Source organism: Enhydra lutris, unplaced genomic scaffold (assembly GCF_002288905.1).
Source record: "Enhydra lutris kenyoni isolate GAN:26980312 unplaced genomic scaffold, ASM228890v2 scaffoldscaffold43, whole genome shotgun sequence".
Taxonomy (NCBI): domain Eukaryota; kingdom Metazoa; phylum Chordata; class Mammalia; order Carnivora; family Mustelidae; genus Enhydra; species Enhydra lutris.
The window spans coordinates 13,946,173-13,969,108 of NW_019154127.1; the positions used below are offsets into that span (position 1 = coordinate 13,946,173).

The 22,936-nt window shown below is 63.4% G+C and overlaps 1 protein-coding gene across 6 annotated transcripts; it reads right to left on the reverse strand.

Moving 5' to 3' along the window:
• Nucleotides 1–2,920: 2,920 nt before the first annotated feature.
• Nucleotides 2,921–20,103, reverse strand: LOC111155816 (DNA methyltransferase 3 like). 6 transcript variants are annotated; one of them, XM_022516225.1, is made up of 14 exons: nucleotides 19,726–20,103; nucleotides 17,172–17,261; nucleotides 16,896–16,940; nucleotides 15,997–16,076; nucleotides 15,808–15,920; nucleotides 14,681–14,852; nucleotides 12,237–12,321; nucleotides 11,105–11,193; nucleotides 8,743–8,818; nucleotides 7,974–8,113; nucleotides 5,387–5,472; nucleotides 5,095–5,102; nucleotides 4,559–4,730; nucleotides 3,223–3,410 (listed from the first exon to the last, which is right to left on the reverse strand). In XM_022516225.1, exons 1-14 carry the CDS (start codon nucleotides 19,730–19,732, stop codon nucleotides 3,293–3,295), a joined length of 1,281 nt encoding a protein of 426 aa, XP_022371933.1. In that variant the 5' UTR covers nucleotides 19,733–20,103; the 3' UTR covers nucleotides 3,223–3,292. The 6 variants fall into 6 exon arrangements, with proteins under 6 accessions (XP_022371936.1, XP_022371934.1, XP_022371937.1 ...); XM_022516228.1 differs by lacking the exons at nucleotides 4,559–4,730; nucleotides 5,095–5,102 and having other exon boundaries at nucleotides 2,921–3,387; nucleotides 5,380–5,472; nucleotides 19,726–20,098; XM_022516226.1 differs by lacking the exons at nucleotides 4,559–4,730; nucleotides 5,095–5,102 and having other exon boundaries at nucleotides 2,921–3,390; nucleotides 5,380–5,472; nucleotides 19,726–20,098.
• Nucleotides 20,104–22,936: the final 2,833 nt, after the last annotated feature.

Here is a 22,936-nt window from a genome sequence, read left to right on the forward strand (position 1 = left end):
CCTGACGCCTCCACCTCCCAGCCCTCTGGGGTCCCGCCCCGCGAGCAAATCCCGGGGCTCCCTCTGACTGGGGGGGAGGGCTACGCTGCACTGATTGGCCGACGCCTGGGCAGCGCTCCGCCTCCGGAGGCCCCCGCGGGGAGCCCACGTGGCCCGTGGGCGGGGCTAGGGGCGGGGCTAAGGGAGGGGCGGACCCCAAGTGCGAGGGGCTTTTAGGCGCTGGGAAGGGTGCGCAGTCGGTGGGTCCCGAAGCGGGACGCAGCCCGGGCCTGCTCCAGGGCAGCGGGGAGGGAGGGGCGAGGGGCTCGAAGGGGTAACCTGGGGGGCTGAGGGGCGCTGCCACCGGTCCCGTCAGGAATGAGGGCTGGGACGCAGCCCAGGGGCTGTTTGTTGAGGGGACTTCTAGCCAGTCGGGGCCGTGGGGGAAGGGACGCCTTGGCTTGGTACATGCATGCTGGTTCCAGTCCCCGCGGCTTCCCAGGAGCTGTGTGACCTCGGTCACTTGTGTGACCAAGTGGGAACAGTCAAAGAGCAGCGGGTTCCCGTGCGGGGCTTGTGAGCTGACACACGGAACGTTCGCACTGACACTGGCGCGTGGGTCACAAAGTTATTTTATGGAAAAGCAGACCAGCCCTCGGGGCTCCCTGAAGTTGGCAGGTTTTCGTTTCTTCCCCTTCAGGGCGACCATGTTTCCCAGGCGGTCAGAGGCTGCGGAGGGAGAATCTGCTGGAGGAGCATCTAGGCGGCCCTGGGCACCAAGCGGGTTGGTGCTCGAGCTGGGGATCAAGGTCTCCGCTGTGGGAGGGGGCAGCATGCACTTGGATGCTGAGACCCAGGCTTCCCCCTCAGCCATCCTGAGCAGCTCCCTGGGGGGCGGCACAGCCTGGACATGGGGGCAGCCCTCAAGCGGGGTCCCTGGTCCAGGGAGCCCATCTTTTCTCCACCGGGTGTGCCTGTTTCCTGGGGAAGCCGGATGTCAGCGCCACAAGCTTGACATCTCAAAGCAACAGAAATGCATGGTCTGCGAGTTCGGGAGGCTGCCACCTGGATTCGCAGCTCCTCCGGGGTCTCTGGGTGGGACGTCTGCTGTCTTCTGCTCCTGGTGGCCCCAGGCTCTCTTGGCTTCTCTGTCTCCAGGGTCATGACCTTCCCTGTACCAGGTCAGGTCTCCCTCTGCCTCCCCTGACAAGGACCTTCATGATCACATTTAGGGCCTCCCCAGGGTAATCCCGGACAATCTTCCCATCTGATGTCACCATATCAACAGCATCCTTTCTGGCCACAGAAGGTGACATTCACAAGCTCCAGGGATCAGGACAGGGACACCTTTTGGGGTCTGTGGGTGGGATTAAATACTTGGAGACTCTCAAGGCATTTGAGAACAGAGGCAGCTCTGGGCCCCTCCTGGGGTGCGGTCACGGTCTGGCCCAGAGCGTGGCGTCGGATCACGGACTGAGCCACTCGGGCACCTCTGACCTCGATTTCATTACTCATCTTGCTAAATTCGCCCCTGGCCCCTAGACCTGGGACCCCAAAGCCCAGGGACTATCCTGTCCACCCATGAGAGAGGGTTTATGTGGACTCAGGGAGGACTTCTGAATTAGTCAGGCTTCTCTCCAACCGATGGCAAGGATGGGCTCGCAGAACTACCGAGGCTCGATAAATCCGAAATGTGGGGGGCGCGCTGGGTGGCCAGAGACCCAGGGAGGAGGGGTCACCAGAGTCCACAGGCCGTCTGCCGGAGAGGGCCCTGCTCAGAGGTGAGCCTGTTCCCTCAGACCTTCTCGGCTGGGCAGAGGCCCGCTGTCTCCGGCCCCTGGACCGCTGTAACAAGACAGCACACACTGGTGGCTCCTGAACGGTGGAGATGTGTGGCCCACAGCTTCAGAGGCTGCAAGTCCCAGGCCTGGGGCCGGCTGAGCGGGTGACAGTCCTCCTCCTGGCCACACACCTGTTGCACACCCTCACGTGGCATCCCCATGTGGCATCTCCTTATGGCACGAGGGGCAAGGAACCACTCTGGGCCTCTTCGATGAGGGCCCTCGTCCCATTCCCGAGTCACGTCCCCAAACAAGTCCTGACACCACCGTCCTGGGGGTTCGGACTTCAGTGTACGACTTGGGGGGGTGGCACAGACCTGCAGACCGCCTGCCCTCACGTCGTGGAAGGTCATCTGCTCCATTCCAGGCCCACCAATTTAAACATCAAACTCATCCAAAAACACCTTCACTGAAACATCCAGAATAACATTGGAGCAAATATCTGGGCCCTATGGCCCAGCCGAGTCAGAACATAAAATTAATCCTTACCACGAATATTCTACTTCAAGATATTTTTTAAAAAAGATCTTCAGGAGGTCCAATTTTAGCCCTACTTTTCCTCTGCAAGGTGTGCACACGGCTCCCAGCGCCGGCACGGGCCCCGGGGGCTCGTCGCCCCTGCCCAGACGCCCAGGACAAGCTGTGTGTTACCGTCTAATCTGCATCCCTGGGGGATTCCCGGGCTCATCGGGAAAGATCCCTTTGGGATTCATTACATGTGACTTGAAGCCAGCTCTGCGACCGGCTGGGTGCGCAGGGGTCCCGCCTTCTGTGAGCAAGTCTCTCTCGTGCGAGGGGCCCCAGTGGGCTTGTGCCTCATGCTCGGATCTGGCCTCTGAGCGGCCTGCTCTGTCCTTCTGTCCGTGCTCCCTTTGCTTGCCAAGTGTGATATTCTGTGATGTCCTGCGGCTATCATCAGGCTGGGTGGTTTTCACGATCACGGCCAACGGCGGTCACGTGCCAGCATGGCCAAGGGCGCCAGGGAGCACGGGCCACGCCCACTCAGGACAACGGGTCCTGCTCATCTCCCCCCAACCCCGACCCGCCCCGTCCCACAGGATACAGTAGAGGCCGACCTTACACACAGAAACACAAGAATGTGACCCATAACCAGCACGATAAATATATTTTTTAACTTCTCAACCGGCACACAGAAACATTTTCAGCAGCAAACATGCTTTGTAACGGTTGGGGGCTGGGAACGTCATGCCCCCCCACCTCGGAGAAGGGCACCGCAGGGCTGGGCCCTCATCACCACACCCAAAGGGAAGACACGTCTGTGGCAACCTTGGAAAATCCAAAATCACGCAAATAAAATAATAATTTGAAAGGAAAAAAGAAACAATGTAAGGAAAGTTGCCTGGTTCTAACAAAAGTCTTTTTTCTTCATAGTAAAATAAATCATTTATAAAGAGGAAGTGAGTTCTGTTGAAAATACTTGAAATATTCTCTCAGGGGGAGAAAACAATTCTTCACCAGCTTGGCAGGTCCCTGGCCTGGGGGCTTTGTCCTCTGCCTGTCCGGAGCCAGCAGGGACAATTCGTCGTGGGGAGCCAGGGCCGAGTGCCTGCTGCCAGGGAGAGAGGGAGGCTCATTACCACCCCCAGCTGCCCAGGGCCCTGGGGACCAGAGCGGGGGGTCGGGGGGCGGCACATGGGGAAGTTGCTGGTGCCCAGCCCGCTAGACAACCCAGAGGTCTCTAAGAGAAGCGTCCTTAGAAGACCTGGCCCTTCTCCTGGGACTCTCCCAGCCAGCGGTAGACGATAAGCCGTCCTGGCGGTAGGGGACGAGATGGAACCCCCTGCCCCCCCCCCCCCCCCCCCCCCCCAGGGAGGAGCTGGTACCCTGGCCCCAGCTCGGCAGGTCCACTTCCCATGGGAAGAGGCCATCGCGGAGGAAACCACACGGAAGAAATGGCAGGACCCAGTGGGCAAGGTTGGGCAAACTGTGCCGCGCGGCATTCCCGGGGAACCCCTGTCCCCGAGAGCCGAGCCATATGGAGCAGGTCCTCGAGGGTCCTGCGGCTGCCGGCGCTGGAGGCCCCGCGTGTGGGGCCAGCCGCGGGGGAGACACACACCGCCCGCCTTGCAGTTTGAGCAGACGGCGGGGCTCACGGCTTCCAGACGCGGCAGCCGGCCCCCCACCCTGCGCCCCCGTCTCGGGCTCCCAGGCACCCCACCGCAGTCGGGGAACTCCTCTGGGTTTACTTCGGGGATTAAGGCCACAAATGAGGAGCCAGAAACACAAGTGCCCGTCCCAGTCCCCTCCCCAGATGCTTCCCCGGGGCAGCCCCTCCTCCAAGGGACGACTCTGGCTGTGGGCAAAATGCTCCCACTTGCAGGGAACATGAGGCTGGAGACAACGTGAGCCTGAGGGAAAGCGTCCGTGTGAAGACGCTGCTTCCAGCTTTGTCTCTGGGAACCAGGAGCCCCAGTGCTTCCCTGGGCACCTGCATCTCCCTGGCCCCCGCCTGCCCGCCCCCAAGAGGGGGAAGAGGGGGAAGGGCGCTGAGAGCGCGGGCGGGGCAGAAGGGGCGGCCTGACGGTCAAGGCGGTCAAGGCTTCAGAAAATGTGTGGACGCTGCTTCCCCCGGGCTCCGCCTAAACTCAGAACCTGGTGTGGGCCTGGCGAGTGCCGGGCCGGGCGCGCTCCGCCGTGAGCACCTGCCGGGGCGTGTGGCATTGGGAGGCGGGTGGACAGAAGTGTCCAGAAGCTGTCAGGAAAAGACACGACTTCGCTTGGATCCTGTCAATGTCGGCTCAACACAAGGGCAGGAGCCACAAGGCATGGGGTTGGGGGAGGGGGCGGCTGTGTCCTTAGGGGCTCTGGGGCACCGCGTGCAGCTGAGGTCAGGAGCGTGAGGGCAGGCGTCCTGGGAGCAGAAAGCTGTCCAGAGCAGTGGGGCTGGGGGGAGCAGGGGTGTGGGGATGCGGGGGGCTGCGAGGCAGACGGGACGTTTGTGGGAAAGAACAGTCCCAAGAATGTTCTGGCAGCGGGGGAGGGGCACGGGGGGGGCCCAGAGCGCAAAGGCGTGTTTGAGGGACTGTTGTTCAGTACAACCCAGAAATGCATCGTGGGTGAGCCTGTGTGAGCGAGAAAGTGAGAGTGAGTGTGAGCAGGCCGGTGTGAGCGTGCGCAGGTGTGGGGATGGGTGTGAGCAGGCAGGGGTGAGTGTGTGCAGGTGTGGGGTGTGTAGGGCAGGGCACAGCTTCAAGGGGCTGCGGGGGGAGGCGCACATGGCCAGGTGACGTGTGTCTGGGAGCGGGGACTCTCTTCCCGGGACTTGGGGAAGCACCGCAAAGCCCCGAGGGGAGAAGCCCGGACAGGCCCAGTGCCAGCAGCTGGGGAGAGGTCCCCAGTGTGGGAGCCGGCATTCCTGACCTTGATCATGCCCTGAATTCGGGGGGGTGGACCTAGGGCCCGCCAAACCCAGCCCCTGACCTGGGCACAGAGGCAGCCCGGGCAGGGCTCTGTGTTCCTTTGGTGAAACCAATGCCGCATCAGTGCCCCCCAAGCCCCCGCCAGTGCCCCCCAAGCTCCCGCGGGCCGTGGAACGCACAGGGAACCTTCTCACAGCTGGGATGTTGCTCCACACGTGCACGGCGTCCTGGACGGCTTGGCCACAGACGTCCTGGATGGTCACGGGGTCGGCCTGCAGGGTGGGAATGTCGGCTGGGGAATCAGGGGGACGACCTCTGGCCCCCACGGTGCCAGCAGGCCTCAGCCACCACGTGGGGCCCTCCTGACTGTGTCTCCGGCTACCGTGCTTGTGTGTCACATCTGTTTCCCTTTACGACCTTTGAGGGAAAGAGGCTGAGATCGTGTCATAAAACTTCTCTCGGGTGGACTTCCCATTTCCTTGTTCCCCTGGGTCGCAGGCGCGGGTTCCCCTCCGCTCCAGCACAGAGGAAGACCCCCCTGCAGGACAGTGACATCCGTGGTCTTGCTGCTAAGGCTGTTTTGCTTCAGGAAGATAAAAGGCTTTGTTGGGAGAAAAGAGTTTTCTGAAAGGCTGGCCTCAGGAGCCGAGGGGGCTGCCGGATCCTGGAGCCCCTGAAGCACGGGGTGGGGGTAGGAGGGAGATGGACCCTCCACCAATGGGAGGGGGAGCCACAGGAGGGAGGGGGCATCAAGGAGAAACTGAGGCAGGAAGCCCCCTGGTCCCTGACACCCAGCAGGACGCAGGCTGAGTCGGCCCGCGCGCATCGTTCCCGAGCCCATCGCTGTGGACACACGGGTCTCGTCCTACACACACAGGCCCGGCGGGGAGAGACACGCAGCGGCTGCCTGTTCCGCAGGGACAGATGTTTCTTGATTTGTCCCCCAGAACCCACCACCGGGACCTGCCCGGGCAGCCGGGGAATGAGGCTGGTGAGCGGCCCCCGGACCCGGTTCTCTACAACACATGGTCAGGCCTGCAGGTCAGAGCCAGCCCTTCCGTTCTGGACACCGAGGGCTACGAATCTTGTCTCACATCCCCTCCTGCTCCAGGCGGGGCTGGCCCCCCAGGATGGGATCCCCAAGGGGAGGCAGACACACAGCCCGGCCTCCTGGAGGACGTAGAGACACGAGAACGTGGAAATGCCGCGCTCCAAACTGCACGGAGGTGAACAGACGTTTACCCTCAGACCCCGTCACAGGCCCTAGAAACACGGCCCTTCCGGGGACAGTCAGCGGAAGTCTTCGCTGCGGGGAGGACGCCCCGCCCGGGCCTGCTGCCCACCCCGGGTGTCTCCACGGGGCTTCCCCCGCTGAGAAGGCTGGGTGTCGTCAGCACCCGATCGCCTCGTTCTCCTTTGTCGCCCCAACTACCGTCATCGACGTGCACGTTCCGTGCCTCGCCTGTTTCTGCGGGGTTCTGAGACGAAGCTCTCTCTCCTTTGGAAGCCGACACGCGGCTGTTGTGAATGTGCAGAACACCGGTCACCCGCCAGGGCGAAAACACACGGTACCATGTGCGGCACGTCTAGGTCTCCCCACCCCGGCAGGAACGCGCGTGCACGGCAAGACGGGGGCTTTTAGAGACAATGCGGGGCGCAGGGAGCGCGGGACCCATTTCTGGGACAGGCAGACCCGGATGGGGTGTCCCGCCAATGCCGCGCTCCGACAGCGTCCCACAGGCGCCTGCTCTCTGCAGAGGACCGGCCCAGACACCCAGAGTGTCTAACCGAGTCGGCCAGAAACCGCTGTGATCCTCAAGGTGACGCGGTAAGGCCTCGGAGCCAAAGGAGCCCGACGGGCAGCACAGTGAGTCGCGCACACATCCGAACCCACCAGATGGCAAGGCGGAAGGTCCGGAAAATCTCAGGGGGACCCAGGCCCCCACGCAGCAGGACTGCAAGGAAGAGTGCGCACCCCTGTGGGCCTGTGTCTCCAGCGGGGGACCGGGGACCAAGACTGCTCCACGGCAGATGGTTGCGGCCGCGAGGATGACAGCCTTTGGTACACGCACGCCCCCTGGGTCCGTCCCACAGACGCCCACACACGCCCTGCATCGGTCCTTTTTTGCGACTGAGCAAAGTAAAGCCGCACAAAACACGCCACTGAAGTGGCAAACGGGGGTGGCCGGTCCTCAGCAGAGGGGCTTGGAGGGGCTGGTTCGGAGAAAGCGTCCGCAGATCTGAGGCATCTGCGTAAAGCAGCCCCGAGGTAGCCAGACGAGGGGACAGGGCCCGGTGGCCAGGAGCTTTCCTCTGTGAGTGTGGGGGGGTCGTCCTGAGAGGGGACGCCAGGCCCCAAGGGTGTCCTGTCCCAGGGGGTCAGTGCTGGGAGGGCCCTGGCCGGGGAGCCCAGGGCGGCTGCTCTCAGGGTCAGAATTCAGGGGGGGCGGAGAGAACACCCAAGGCTGTTGGCGCCCAGAGGCCGAAGGCCCGTGTGGTTCTGTGCACGTGTGTGGCGTGTGACCGCGTGCACGGCATACGGAGATGTTTCTGGGCACGGACGGGAGCCCCACGCTGGCAAGTGCGGAAGGAAGTGCAGGAACCACGGGCTGCGGGACACCCTTCAAGGCCACCGCAGGGTCTGTGCCTCGGGAGAGCCGTGGGCCCTCCTGAGTCCCGAGAAGGGGGGGCTCCGGGTGGGGCCGTGAGCCCTGCTGTCCCCGGGGAGGCCACCCTGACCCACCCCGACACCCTCCTGGACTGCGGCTCGTACCTCCAGGAAGCGAGTGGCTACGCGCCGGTCATCTTGGCTCAGCACCAGACTGTCCACGAACATCCAGAAGAAGGGCTGCCGGCTGCCTGGGCTGGGCCTGGCGTACTGCAGGACGCGGTGGAACTGGAACAGGTACCACACTGGGGGGGGGTGTGCAGGGGTGGGGGGAGGGTGCCCAGTGAGGGGGTGCGGTGTGTGGGGAGGCTAAGGGGCTGGAGGAGGGTGGGCAGGTGTGGGGAGGGGGTGCTGAGGGGCTGGGGAGGCAGGGGTGACTGTGGGACGGCCATTCCGGTGTGGCTGGCCTGGCCTGGGCCCTCACGTGCTCCCCAGGGCAGGCCTGTCCCCTCCAGAGTGACTGGGCCTCAAGAGCCCTGGGGTCCGTGTGGCCCCGGGCGCCTCCCCCAGCCTCCCCCAGCGCGCCTGCATCAGGAAGGGACCGAGGCACTTAAAATAGCGCAGGGCGAGAGGTGCCCGCGAGCAAAGTGCTTGCCTGTGTCCGGGAGAGCACGTGCGACAGAGACATGGTGCGCGGCAGGTGGGGGCCGGGAAGCTTCTGGGGTGACAGATTCCCCACCCCCACTGTCCGGTGCAGTGTGGCTTCCCGCGGCTCAAACCCACCAGACCATACCCAAGGGGGCAGGTTGCTCATGCGGGGAGGCCGGGGATGGCTGTTTGGAGGAGCGCAGGCCGCTGGCGAACGCTGCTGTCGCTCAGGTGCAGGACGGTGGGGACAAGAGGGCCGTGACACGGGCGGGCCGCCGCGTCTTACCTGGCGGGTGGTCGCAGGCCTGGCCGACGGGGGGTGTGGCGCCGTACACGAGGTCAAACGGGCCCCACGCTTCCACCTGCCAGAGACGGGCACACTGCGATGGCCGCGCGGGACAGCCCTGTCCGGCCACATGCTCGCACAGCCCAAGTGCCCCCACAGCAGCGGGCACCCCGTGGGTCCCGGTGGGTGGCTTGCGATAGGGTTGAGACCCCACAGGGCCCTGATGGGACAGTGAGGCCCACCAGGTCAGACCTGCCACAGTGGCTCTTGGTGGCCCCGGCCTCGGGGACACGCGGAGCCCAGCCTCTGTCCTCTGAGGAGAGACCAGCACCCCGCAGGGCATGTGGGATCTGAGGCGACCCCTCTGCATCTTACAGAACCGCCCGGGAAGGTCGGCACAGTGACTGGCTGGGATTCACACAGATCCTGTGCGCGCCCCTGACGCGACAGCTGGTGGCCGGGAGCTGACCGCTGGCCACCACCGTCCCCGCCAGCCATCAGCAGCCATCAGCCGGCCCTGCAGGCCCAGGAAGAAAGACAAAGTCCACCCCCACTGATACCCGGGCAGACAACCGTGGACGCTCTTCAACAAAGGGACCCAAGCACCCCTCTCCGGGGCCCGAGGGATTCCCGCTAATGACGGTTCTAGGCCATTCTATTAAATAAAGAAATTAACGGGAGACCCAGACACCTGACGACTGGTTTTCTGACCACCCCGAGCTGCTAACCAAGAGCCCACATCCCATGATATGCCCCTAATCCTTGCGTCCCCTCCAGCCAGTCCCCGTGTCCCCCCCCAGGGCTAATAACACGCAGTGTGCCCCTGGGGGCGTCTGGCCACCGGGCTCAGGGACAGCAGGGTCGTCTGCACAGAAGAGAGGGCGTCAGGGGCGAGAAGCCAAGCGTGCGCTGAAGGTCCCAACAGTCAGCCGCTCGCCCCCGGAACCTGGGGCAGTGAAGTTTCGCACAGAGAAAAACCGAGTCTAAGCGAGGACCTCCAGGTCCCCCACAGCTGCCGGCCCCCCTCCAGCCTGGACCAGAGCCGTCCGGGACAGCCGCAGCAGGTGCAGGTGCGGACCGCTGCTCCCCACCTCTAGGAGGGGCTGCCAACAGCGTGGCCTGCGTCACGGGCCTCGCGAAAGGGAGTGAGCCCGGAGGGGCGGCGTGGGGCACTGAGGGACGCCACGCACCCCTGAGCTGGGCTTGCTGGAACAGGTGTCCCCGGGGCTACGGAGAGAACACAGGTTTCCAGTACTGCATCAGGAACGCTGCCACACGTCACTGATCGCAGGTGTCACGGGACTATCGAAGAGGCTTGCCACAGAAGACGGGTGTCCCGCCTTGTTCCCAACCGCGGGGAAGGCGGGTGTCCGTGAGCTTAGCTGAGGGGCAGGGAAATACCCTGGGCAAGGGAGGCCTCGTGTCACCCGCCTGTCCCACGCCCTGTCTTACCCTTGAGGGACGACCTTGCCCTGGGGTCTGGGAGAAGCATCACGCAGGGACGGGCTCCAGAAAGACCCCACGGGGGGTCGTCTAAAGGGGATGGGGTGAGGGCAGACGGGGGGTCTTGGAGGAGGCCCATGGGCATGGCGTTTAAGGGTGTGGGGCTCAGGTGTGCCCCACAAAGAGACGGCACCAGCTTTGGGGCAGGAGGGCCCAGGGTGCGACGAGGCTGCCCGGCTTCCCCAGGCGCGGCCAGAGAGGAGGGCCAGCCCCTCGGACCACCGGCTCCGGGCCTGACGGGGGGCAGAGCCGTGGGGCAGGGACAGCACAACCCCACATGGGCCCCTCCAAGTGGCCGGCCGCCCCCTTCAGCAGCCGGCACTCCCGGCCCAGACGCCCTGCCCACGGCTGGTGGCTCTCAGCCCCCTCTCCTGCTCCAGAGACGGACAGAACAGGTCCTCCTGCCCCGGGGCCACCAGGGGAGGCTGCCCAGCCCCTGCCCATCAGCCGCAAAGGGCTGCTGGCCGAGCCGGGGCCTCCTGAGTCATCTTGAGGCACTTCCTCCCAGGCCGCTGTCCCAGCCAGCCAGAGACGGCCTTCGAGGGAGCCAGAACATTCCGTTGTTGTGTTCGGAGAGTGCCCCCAGCGATGAGCTGCTGGGTTCCAGACTTTCTTTGAGACCCCGGGCGGGGCCGCGCTGTCCCCGGTGCCAGGAGTGGCCCCTGGGCTCTCCACACCTTGGCGGGGATGTCGGGCCCACGGCTCTGCTCTGGGCTGTGGGCAGCGTGGGGCCCACAAACACGGTCCTCTCCTCTCTCCCCTGCCTCCGGGTGCCATCCCTGCCCCCCCACCCCCCACCCCCGGATCTCCCGCACACCCCAGCTCGTCCTGGCACCCGGGGGCACGCAGCAGCACTTACGTCCTTCCTCACGACATCTGTGACATCATCCAGGTGCTTCAGTCCCCCCGGGGCGGAGCCGCTCTCCAGGAAGCCCAGACTCATGAGCTCTGCGTGGGGAGACATGAGGAGGGCGCGGAAGGGCCGGTGCGTGACCCCCGCAGTACAAAACGGCCAATGGCTGATCCGAAAACACGAGCAAATGCTCGCTGGTTCACAAGCTGACGGGGGCTGAGGACAACGCTGTGTGCGACGTCACACGCCAAGCCAGCAAACCCCCCGGGTGCTGATTTAAGAAACTCAAGGGATTTGTTGCAAAACCAGGCCTTCTGGGGCTGTGGTGTCAGGCTCTGGGTTAGGAAACCCGCCAGGCCGTGGTGTTCCGGCGGACGTCACCCGGCCAGGCTGTGGGACACGTGGGCTTGGTGGCGGGAGCCCTCGGCCTGCGGCTGGGAAGAGTCGTCCAAAAAGGACCTCACTGACTAGACCAAGGGAAGCAGCCTCGGGGTGGGGAGGCCGGGGCGGTGACTCCTGGCTCCTTCTGCTGGCCGCTGCCCGCTCTGGCCGCAGGCCCCTGGTCCGCAGCATGGTGCCCACAGGCCGCCTTGGCCATGGTGCGCAAGGCCCAGAGCCCAGGGCCCGGAATGGAATGAATGAATCCCCCGAATCCATTTGGCCAGAGACTAAGAAGTGTTTTCATGGGTTCCTCTCATGTCTACTGGGCCCAGAAGAATCCAGAGGGTTTACAAAGGCACCAGCAGGTGGGGGTCAGTGAGGGGCCCGGGGGGCAGGGGCAGGACCCCCAGCAAGGCTGGAAGGCGCACATGGCCGGCAAGCTGGGGGTCTGTGTAGAGAGGGAGAGGTGGGCAGCCCTGTGGGGCGGTCAGGCATGCGGCGAGGTCTGGAGTGGACTTCGTGTTCGGTGGCCGTGGGCGGGCCGCGGCTGGTGGGCCCCTCTAGGAGGACCGCCTGGGCCATTCTGGTGGGCCTGGGCTGGTGACATTTCGCACCCACGCTCACTTCCTGCGTGTTGGCTCCCAGGAGGGATTCCCGGGCTCCTCTCCCGCCCTGCCCGCCCGCCTGCCGCCTGACCCTCAGGGAACATTCTTGGGTCCGTCCCCAGGGCAGGACCCGCAGCCCTCACTACACTCACCTCGCCTGATGTCCCCAAAGAGGGACAGCACCCGGACTGGCTCTCTCTTCCACACGGGCACCGTTTTATACGTCTCCAGTGAATTCTATTAAAAACATAGTTCTCGAGGTGACGGCTGCAGAGCCCGTGAGGTACGAGGAAAAGTCTTTCTGGTCCTGCAGAGGCATTTCCCGACCGAGGGAGACAGCCCTGAACGCGCCTCCAGGCCAGGCTGGCCCTGCCCCCACCCCCAGGTGGCCTCCCAGGCTGAGGTCTCCAGCCCTGACCCCCGCCGGGTCATCTCCAGCGTGGAGAAGGCAGGAGCGAGGGACTTTTCCTGATGGCGGAGGAAGGAAAGTGGATCCTGAGAGGAAGCACTTCCTCTGGGCTTCTCGGGGGATCCTGAGTTGGTACGACAGTGGGATTCCCCGACTCCTCTCCTTCCCCATGTGGGCTCTCCATGTGGAACCCGAGCCACGGGGCAGCTCTGTGAGCTCCCAGCTGAGGACAAAGGACAGGAGAGCTCGTGGAGGACACCAACCTGCCCCTTCCAGGACACCCGCTTGTGCATCAAACACCCCAGAGCCCCTGACTCCAGGAGGATGCACTTGGGGATTCCTGGTGTCCCACGAACAGGGCATCAAGCTGCCATCTGGCAGAGCCCAGGCCTGAGGGGGTGACCCCGAGCCATACAGGGAAGGGTCTGCCCGGGGTGGAGCCGATGGGTGGGGGCTGGCGAGTTCAGAGGTGTGTGTGAGGAGGGCAGTGGCTCTGATGGACCCCGGGGGCATCCTGGGCCCCTGCTGCAGCTGTGGCGGTGGGGAGCTCCTTCCTCCTGCCCCCACCCAGCCTGACACCAACTTCATTTCCTTTCTGAGGGGAACTTCCCGCAGCTGACAAGCGTGGTGTGTGCCTGCACAGGGACGGACTGCACTGATGGGGTGGGAAGAAGGTTCTACTAGGATCACGTGCACTTCTGTTTCCAAGAAGCACCATAAGGCCCGTCAGGCATGGAGCACAAGCTGTCCATTCTCCCGGGCAGTGCCAGGTGCCTGACAGGCCCACCCTGTGCCCAGGTGACCAGCAAGGAGGTGCGGGTGTTCCCAGAACTGCTGTGGCCAAGCAACTGGCTAAGGGTGCCCCGGGCCAGCACCGGGTCCCAGGATAGAGGGGAGCCCGCGGAGGGAGGAAAGCACCCCAGGGTCGGCACACGCTCTCTCCCAGCCTGCTGGCACCCCAGCCCTGCCCGTGAGACAGTGGCTCTGGTACATCCTGGGGGGCGGTGGGCAGCCCCGTTACCCCACCTGCTTCCCACCACACAGGAGCCGCCCCAGAAAGCCCACTCCACGGAGCTGGGGGTCTGCCCTCTTCTCACATCCACGGGGTGAGTCCTGCTGGGTAAGAAGACTCTGCCCAACCTCCAGAAGGAGCTGGAGGCTGGGGGTAGCTGGAGTCTGGGGGGGAGCCCGAGGCTGAGGGGAGCCCGAGGCTGGGGGGGAGCCCAAGGCTGAGGGAGCTGGAGGGGGTGCCCGGTTTTGGCAGATCTGGGTGTGGGTCACTTGCTGTCCCTGCCTGTTCCCCCAGAGCGACCATACTTCCGTCCTAGCTTCCTGGGGCTGCCGTAACACGAAATACAAGCTATGGCCTAAAACCACTCCTGTGTGTTTGCTCTGGAGACCCAGAAGCCCCAAGTCCGGTGCAGCTGGTCTGGCTCCTTCCGGGGACTCCGAGGGAGGTCCTCCTGCCCAGCGTCCCTGTGCCGGCAAGAGCTCCTTGGCTGGCAGACGGTCCCTCCCACCGCTCACCTGTGGCGGCTTCCCTCTGGGTGTCTCCATCCCTGTCTCCTACGACACCTGTCACTGCCTTGCAGGGGCTCCCCAAGCAGGATGATCTCACCCGGGGAACCGGAGCTAAGTCGCACCCACAGAGACCCCAGTTCCAACATTGGCCCCCGTCCCAGGAACCACGGGCTAGGACTTGGAAGACGTAGCTCAACTCACTCGGATGAACCCACAGCTCCTGCCTAGCTCACGGCTCCTGGCCTCCACCCTCGAGAGGTCCCGCGTCCATGCCCTGTGTCCGTGCCCCGTCTGTGCCCCACTGCGCTCCGTCCCTGCCTATGCCTGCTGCCTCGGGGTTTGCTCCCATTTGCCGGACTCGGGTCCCACCTCTGCTGAGGCCCAGCCCCACCTGCCGCGAATGCTCAATCCCTGCTTGGCAGAAGTGCGCCCTCCAAACCCCGGGGCTCCCCCGCCCCGTGGGGCGAGCCCTCAGGGAGGAAAACGAGGCAACAGCATTTGCTTCAAGCCTGTTTCACCATCGGCTCTCAGAGCCACTAGTAGCAGAGAAACGTGACAGTCAGGGCCCTGCGCTTCGCCTTCAGTCCTGGAAGCCCAGTCCCCAGCCTCCCCCAGCCGCCCTCCCCCCGCCCCCGCCCCCACCCCCGCCCCCTCGCTGCCCCTCACCGACTCCCGGTCACAGAAGGCCTTCAGCCCACCCCGCCACTTCTGCCGCCTCTGCAGGAGCCCGCTGCGGGGGAAGGGCAGGCACAGGAAGCACACCCAGTTGCTCATGGCCTGCGCCCTCCCCGACGTCCCGGGGCCCACCAGCGTGTCCACACACTCGAAGCAGTAGCATCTAGAGTCAAACGGTCACGGTCACGGACGCGGCCTTCCCTCGGCCACCGGGCAGCTGGGAGCCGGCTCTGGCTTCGGAGCGAGGGAGAAGCCTCCCTCATGCTCCTGGGGGGCGGGGTGAGAATAAGCTGACCCCCGGAACGGGGCCCAGTCCCTCCCAGGAACCCAGAGTGACAGGGGCAAGCGTCTGCAGAAGATAGCGGTGTGGGGGGTGATCTGCGATTTTCCGGCAGATTCCTCAGAATCCGCTCTGGCTGTGGGAAGTCAGGGTCTCCCAGCCAAGCCGAGGGCCAGGACACCAGCCGGAGGTGGGAGGGAGACGGAAGTACAGTGGCCCAGGGGAGGACCGCAGCTGGGGCGCGGGCGGCCCCTGCCTGGCCCCGAGCCTGACCGCCTGTCCCCAGGGAGCGGGTGTGCGTCACTTCCCCGCTCATGACTGAGGTTGCCGCATGCCCTGGCACTGACAACAGTGAGGCGAAAACTCGGGGACGCAAATCTCCTAACACCCCACCGCCCCCACGTCAAGGCTCCACACCACACAAGACACTGGGCTGGAGATGGAAATCGTCTTGGGGGCACGTCCCCCCACTCTCCGGCTGAGGCACCCAGAGGCTGGGCGAGCCCTAGATGGTGGGCAGGGGCTCACCGTCCCGCCTTCCCGACGGCTCTGAGCGCCCCCCATGCCGAGGCCCCTACGGCACGGAGGTCCTACTGCCCTCCCCGCAACCCCCCACCGGGGCTGAGCCCCACCCCCGCTCTGAGCCACCTGCTGCACAGAGGCCCCCCTCCCCGGGCTGAGCACCCCCTCTGAGCCCCCCACAGAGCCCCCCACAGAGTCCCCCACCCCCGCTGAGTGCCGCCCCCCCGGACCCCCGGGCTGAGCCCCCCACTTCCACCCAAGCCCCCCCCCCACCTCCTCCGCCCCCTGCCCCGCTGAGCCCCGCCCCCAGCCGCACCGGGTGCAGTCCGGGTTCTCACAGATGAGCAGGGTCTCCCCGGCGCAGCAGATGGAGCAGTAGGACTGGTACCCGTCATCGTCGTACAGGAAGAGACAGTCCAGAAACTTGTCCTTGGAGAGGGCAGAGCTGGGCTGGCACCTCCCCGGCCCCAAGGCCCCCAGCAAGGCCCCCCGGCTCCCCACTTACCTTGCAGGGGGCGCACATGCCGCCCTCAAACAGCGGGTGCTGCGTGTGCACCTGGAAGCTCCCGCAGCAGATGCACACGTCTGAGCGCATGGGGTCGCAGCGGAGGTCGTGGCAGCGGAGGTCGTGGCACCGGCAAACGAGCGACACACTTAGCAACGGCGGAACACAAGGAGGGCAAGGCCCACGCACGGACAGGAGCCCCTGCTCCCGGATCCAGGGGACTCGACCTGGTCACTGCGCTGGGTCCCCCCCGCCGGTGCACACACCCCTCTCAGAGTCCCAGCTGGCTTTTCTGGTTTGGGTTCTTTTGTTTGCAAAGATTGATAAACGGACCCTAAAATGCATATGGGGGGTGTGGGTGGCTCCTTGGGTCAGCGACTGACTCCTGATTTTGGCTTGGGTCGGGTCACAACCTCAAAGTGACCTGCCTCGGGCTGTGTGCTGGGCACCGGTAGGCTTCAGATTCTCTCTCCTTGCGTCTGCCCCTCCTCCCTGCCCCGCCCCCCCTCCCCTGCACGTGTGCTCGCTCTCTCCAATGAACAAATCTTTAGAAAATGCATATGGAAACCCAAGGGATGAAGAACCGGCAAATCCACAGAGAAACACAGAAAAACAAAGGAGATTCATGGTTGCCTAATGCTGGAAAGGGGAGGCAGTACCCCAGGTGGGGTCCTGGGTTTCTTTTTGGGGGAATGGAAAGTGAAGTGAAAATCTCCACTGTGGGGAAGGTTGCGTAACTCCGGGACTGTACTGGGAGACACTGGAATGAAGCTTTGGGGCCCTGGGGTGGGTGCGGGGAGAGGAGCAGGACCCCCACAACGGCCACGGCCTTCTCCATGATGCCGAGCAAGGCTGGCCGCAGACGGCTGACCTTGCCCTCCACCCCCGCCAGGGCTCACCTTCTATGTCCCTCTGGTTCACCCTGATTTCATGCGCAAGAAGCCCTGAAAAACAAAACGAGAAGGGGCCGCTCCCTCTCCGGCCTTCCTCTCATGGAAACGCGGCCAAGTGTCGCAGGGTGACCTGATCTCACGGGACCTGACGGGCGGCGGGGGAGGGGTGCCGTCCCGCCTCTGCCAGGTATGTGAGTATTCCAGAAGCCTGGCACCGTAGACATGGCCCAGGCCTGGGGCTGGCACCCTCGGGGAGGGACCCGTCTTCGAATGAGCCCTCACCTCTGCAGGGCGCAGGGGAAGCCGGCGCGGACAGCTCGCTGGAACCCACCAGGATGACATCCATGCTCTGCTCTGTGTCCGGCTCCAGGACTGGGACAACCACATGGAGACCCCGCCGGGAGACAGGACACGGACAGAGGGAGAAAACGGCCGGTGGGCCTCTGCCTGAGAACCCTGGCTCCCAGCACAGGGGCGCACCTGATCACCCAGCTTGGGCCCCCCCTACGGTGCTGCCTACCCCTCCTGACCCAGCACCTCTGACCAGGAAGACCTGCGGGGAGCGCCAATCATGCCCCGAGGCCCAGTGTGTCCCTTGTGGGCTGTCCCTCCCGGCCCAGGGCCCCCGCCACCTTGGAGGGCCCGATGGGCTTCTCTCCACAAAGGGGAGGGCAGGGGGCCTGAGGTGGGCTGGAGGGCCCCGGGGCCACCCCCAGCTGTGGGTCCCTCTGACACCCCCGTGCTCTCTCCTCCCATAGGGTCCCCCAGACCCCCTCCTGTGGTCTCCCCTGATGACACCCCCAGCGCAGGAGGCCAGGAGCAGTAGGAAGGGCTCACGGATCTCGCAGGTGGCCTGCCACGGCTCCTCCTCGGGGGGCAGCTCGGGGTCGGAGCGGCCCAGGGCCTCCATACTCGGGGTCCCCTTGGGCGAGAGAGCCATGACACCGTGACGGGGGCTTCCCAGAAAACGCCTGCAGTCGAAGAACTGGGGGCCAGGGGTGTGGACCCGCAGGAGAGTACTGGGGTGGGGGTTGCGCAGGGCTCCCACGTGACGCCTGACGTGCGGGGGCGGGGGGGGGGCGCGGCAGAGGGGTGTGGAAACCCTCACTGCCAGGGGGTGCTGGGTGGAAGGGTGAAGGGCTCACGCGGGGCACTCATACTAGGTGGGGGTTTGGGGGTGCGTGGGGGAGGGGGAGGACCGCCCTCAGGATGGGTGTGGTTAAGAGCCCACTTCTGTGAGGAGGTTTAGGGTGTGGGAGGAGGGGGGCGGAGTTGGGGGGCAGCTAGGGAGCTGGGTGGGGGAGGGGTGCTGGGGGGGGGCGGGGGGGCTCGGTGCTCGGGGCGGGGGGGGGGGCGGGGCGCCCGCGGGGAGGGCAGGAGGGGCAAGGGTCGGGGTGAGGGAGTTCTGTGCTGGCTTGGGTAGCTGGGGGTGGCTTCCAGAGTGGGGCTGAGGAAAAAGGAGCTGGGGGGCATTTACTGCGGGTGGGATGGGCCCAGGGACAGCGGGTGGGGGGCCGTGGTTGGGAGGGGGACACCTTTGAGCCCTCCTGGGGACTCCGCAGGGGCCCGGCCTCAGGACGGTTACAGGGCTGGGCAGATGTTGGGGTGATACCGGGGGAGGGGTAGTAACTCCCTTTCCCCCAGCTTGGATGTGGGCGCAGTGACTTTCCGGTGAAAAGTGCAGAAGGGGGGGGGGGGGGTGATTCTGCACGGACCCCCGCCTCTGCTGGGTGACCCGGCTTGACTTCCTCAGTGACAAGGAGGGCGCTCCTGCTCTGGGGTCTTCCTCCCAACAGCCCACGAGCTCTAATCTCTCGACCCATGAGAACATCTGCAGAAGATTCCAGTAGAGGGACTTTCTGCAAGGTCCCGCCCAGGCGTTCTCCAAACCGCCAAGGTCCTGAGCAGAGGCTAAGGACGTCCACAACACGGTCACAGCCAAGAGGAGCCCAGGGAGACCTGCAACTGAAATGTCCCGCGGGGTCTTGGGAGAGAAAAGGACGGGAGGGAAATGGGAGGAAACAGGAGTGCACCGCGGCCAGTTAGCGTGGGTGACAGTGTGTCAGCGGCGCTCGTCCGTGGGGACAGACCTCCCCCTGCCAGGCTGTCGCCCGATGACAAAAGATAACGGGGCAGCTGTGCAGTCTGTGGGAAGCTGGGACTAAGAGCTCGGCAACCTGACTGTAAAGGTAAAAGTACAGAACTTGCTGGAATTATTACTGTTGTTTAACCACGCGGTGTCGTCAGCTGTCGTCCCCGCGGTGCGTTATGTTCTCAGGATTTGCTTATTTTGTACCCGGAACAGCGTGTCTTTCGGCCACCTCCACCCAGCTCGTCACCCGACCCCTCGGCCTCCCCCTCCAGCGACCACCAGCCCGTTCTCTGCGGCCCTGAGCGCGGGGTGTGTGTGCGCGTGTGCGTGTGGGTGTGTGCGTTTCGATTCCACACCTAAGAGAGGTCGTACGGGGAAGGCAATTACAGGGTTTCATTCCTATGTAGAATTTAAGAAACAAAACAGAGGAACGCAGGGGAAGAGAAGGGAAGGGGAAATAAACTTAAGACCAAAACAGAGAGAGAGGCAACTCGTAAGAGATGCTAAACTCTGGAAAATAGTCAAGGTCGCCAGAGGGGAGGGGGCGGGGGTGGTGGTGACTTGGGGGACGGGCAGGAAGGAGGGCTCGATGGGACGAGCGCTGGGTGTTGTCCGCCGCTGACCAGTCACCAAACTCTACCTGTGAAACTAGTTAATACACTCTGTGTTAATTGAATTTAAATAAATTTAGATAAAACAAAAAAGAGGTCAGATGGGGTTTGTCTTTCTGTCGGACTTACTCACTCGGCATAACGTCCTCAAGGTCCTTCCACGTTGCAAATGGCAAGATTTCCTTCTTTTTAGGGCACACGGGAGCGCTGTCCGCACGCCGCGTGTTTTCTCTCCATCCTCCCACCAACACTTAGGTGGTTTCCAGGTCTGGGCTGTTGTGCACCTGCCGCAGTGAGCACGGGGGTGCACATCGCTTTCTGAGTCAGTGTTTTTGTTTTCTTTCGATTGCTGAAGTGCGGTTGCTGGGTCGGAGGGCAGCTCTATTCTCAACTTTCTGAGGACCCTCCACGCTGTTTTCCAGAGCGGCTGCCCCAGCTTGCGTTCCCGCCAGAAGGAGGAGGGCTCCCCTTTCTCCGCATCCTTGTCTTTTTGATCCTAGCCACGCTAACAGGTGCGAGGTGGTCTCACTGTGGTTTTGATTTACATTTCCCTGATTCGTGATAGTGAGCGCCTTTTCATGTGCCCGTGGGACATCTGTCGGTCTTGTTTGGGTAAAAGAGGCACTATGCAGATCTGCCGCCCGTTTTTCAATAGGATTGCTTGTTTTACGGGTAGTGCATTGTATGTGTCCCTTGTCTGTTTTGAACATTGACGCCTTATCAGATAGGAAACTTACAAATTTGGAGTTTTAAGGTTTCGGTTCTTAACGTTCAAGTCTTTAACCCGTTTTTGAGTTTACTGTCCTGTGTGGTGGAAGAAGGTGGCCCTGTTTAATTCTTTTGCGTGAGGCTGACCAGTGTCCCCAACATCATTGATAAGAGAGACTGTCCTTTTCCCGTTGTATATTCTTGGCTCCTTGGTATGAATTAATTGGCCACACACCCACGGGTTTCCTTCTGGGCTGTCTGTTCTACGTGTGTCTGCCGATCTGCGTGTCTGTTTTATGTGGCTCTCGCACCGTTTTAAGTATCACAGCTCCACGATACAGTTTGAAATCAGGAAACACAACGTCTGCAGCTTTGTTCTTCCTCAAGATTGCTCTAGCCATGTGGGGTCCGTTCTGTTTCCATACACATTTTGGGATAGCTTGTTCTATTTCTGTGAAAAATGGCTATCGGAGTTTTGCCAGGGGTGGCACGGGGTCGGTAGACTGCTTCGGGTAACGTGGATATTATAATAATATTAGTTACGTGAATACAGGATATTTAAGATACCCTTATAAATACTTAAAAGTATTTCTTCTAAAATTGTTTATTTTTGACTTTTAACATTTTTTTAAAAGATTTACTTATTTTAGAGAGAGCGAGAGCACGGGCAGGGGCTGCAGAGGGAGAGGGAGAGAGAGAACCCCGAGTAGACTCCCCACCGAGCGCGGAGCCCGATGCGGAGCCCGACACGGAGCCCAACTCAGGCTCCATCCTACGACCCTGAGATCGTGACCTGAGCTGAAACTGGAAGTTGGACCCCTAACCGACGGTGCCACCCAAGTGCCCCCAGTATTTTTAATTTTAAATTTAATTTTTTGCAGTGGAACCGTCTCTGTTGCTCTCTCTCCTCTCCTTAGCTTCGTTTGGGTGTCATTTAGCAAGGACACCGGGGACGAGATCATCACAGGGACGCTGGGCCCCAGCGTCGCTGCTGAGCCTCTGGGCCTGTTCGCCTTGTTCTAGAGTCTGGAGGACGCCGGGCTCCTTGCGGGGCTGCAGGGGCCGTTCTGGCTCCACGGAAGGGACCGTGTTCTTGCTGTGGGGCTCACGCGGCAGGAAGAGCATCTTGGGGGGGGGCAGGAGCCACCGGTCCTCCCCGTGTGGGACGGAGGCTCATAGAACGTTATGCACGGGGTGGGGGACAAGTGCTGGTGTGGCCCCAGGATGCTCCCACGCAGTGGCCTTGCTGTCTGTCTGGGGGGTCCCTGGGTACCCTGTTGCAGCAGTCTGCAGGAGGTCACAGAGAGCAGGTGCCCTGGTGGTCTGGAGACAGACCCCAGAGGAGCTAGCTAGCCTCTTGGTGACCAGCTCAGGTCCTAATGCCATCCCCAGGACCAGACCATGAGATACGCGGTCTTGTCCTGCTGGCTGTGGGTGCCAGGCCTCTGGGGATCTCTGGACACCTGTTCTTGCCCGTGGAAACCCCAGGAAGCCTAACATCACACACGTGGAGAGTCCCTTGTGGGAGCAAAGGGCAGGACCTAAAATAGGTTCTCTCCACCTCTATGGGAATTACTGGCTGAGCCCTGCCGGTGTACCCGGCCTCCTGCAGGCCCCACAGGGACCTGTTTCGAAGCTGTCCAGGTGAACCCTGGCCGGGCCTCCTGACCCCCTGCCTTCCCACGGCTGGGGCGTGGGCACGGGTCAAACACATCGACAGCCTTTGCAGGAGCCCCCACAGCCTCAGACCACGGAGGGCATGGGAGGAGGGCCCACGTGCCTGGGGGTCACTCTCAGGGGGCTGCCAACACCCTCTTCCGGCCTGACAGGGTCACCTACAGCTTGATCCTGGCAGCGGCTGGGGGAGGACAGGGAAGTTCAGGTGCTTTCGGGCCTGCGGGCGTCCTCCAGACTCCAGGGGCCCAGGCCCGCGGCGGCGGGGTGGTCACGTGTAGCCAGAGGGGATCCCAGCCCGGTCCAGGTGCAAGCAAGCTGGCTGCTCATGTTCTGGGACTGGGGAGCGATAGCCCCCAAAGTCAGCCCGCATGCTGTCCTGTGTTTCTGCAGCGGCCCCAGAAATAGCAGGAGGGACTCGGGGTCCCGCCCAGGCAGCCGGAGAAGGCTCTCGGGCAAGCGAAGCAAGAGAGCGGGCCGCGGCCGAGGTGCCTGCCCGGAGGGCTAAGGGCAGACGCCGGCACGCTCGGGAAGAGGTCGGGCACGAGTGTCCGTCTGGGCGCTGGGGTTCGAGACCCTTTCCTCTTACTCCAGGTCAGGTGAGGGTTCCGGCTGCCTGTAGATTGGTCGGGCCGAGGAGACGGAGGGACAGTGCCCGGGCAGCAGGAGCTCACAGCCGTCACTCTCCTCCCGGGACGGCAGGCTCCTGGGGACAGTGGCTGCCTCCCTCTGCTCGGTCTGGAGCTGGTTTCCCAAACTGGTGTTCCGCGAGCGCACTTTCACGTGCCGTGTCTGTAAACGCGCCGGGAGGGGAACATTCTTTCCTAAGCACGTTAACGGAGCACGTTAAGCACATTTCCTGTAGGACTTCCCAGAGACTAAATGAACCTCCAGGCAGAGGACAGGCACACAGTAGGTCCTGGGCCCATCTGGCCGCCAGACCCTCCCGAGGCTCCCTGTGA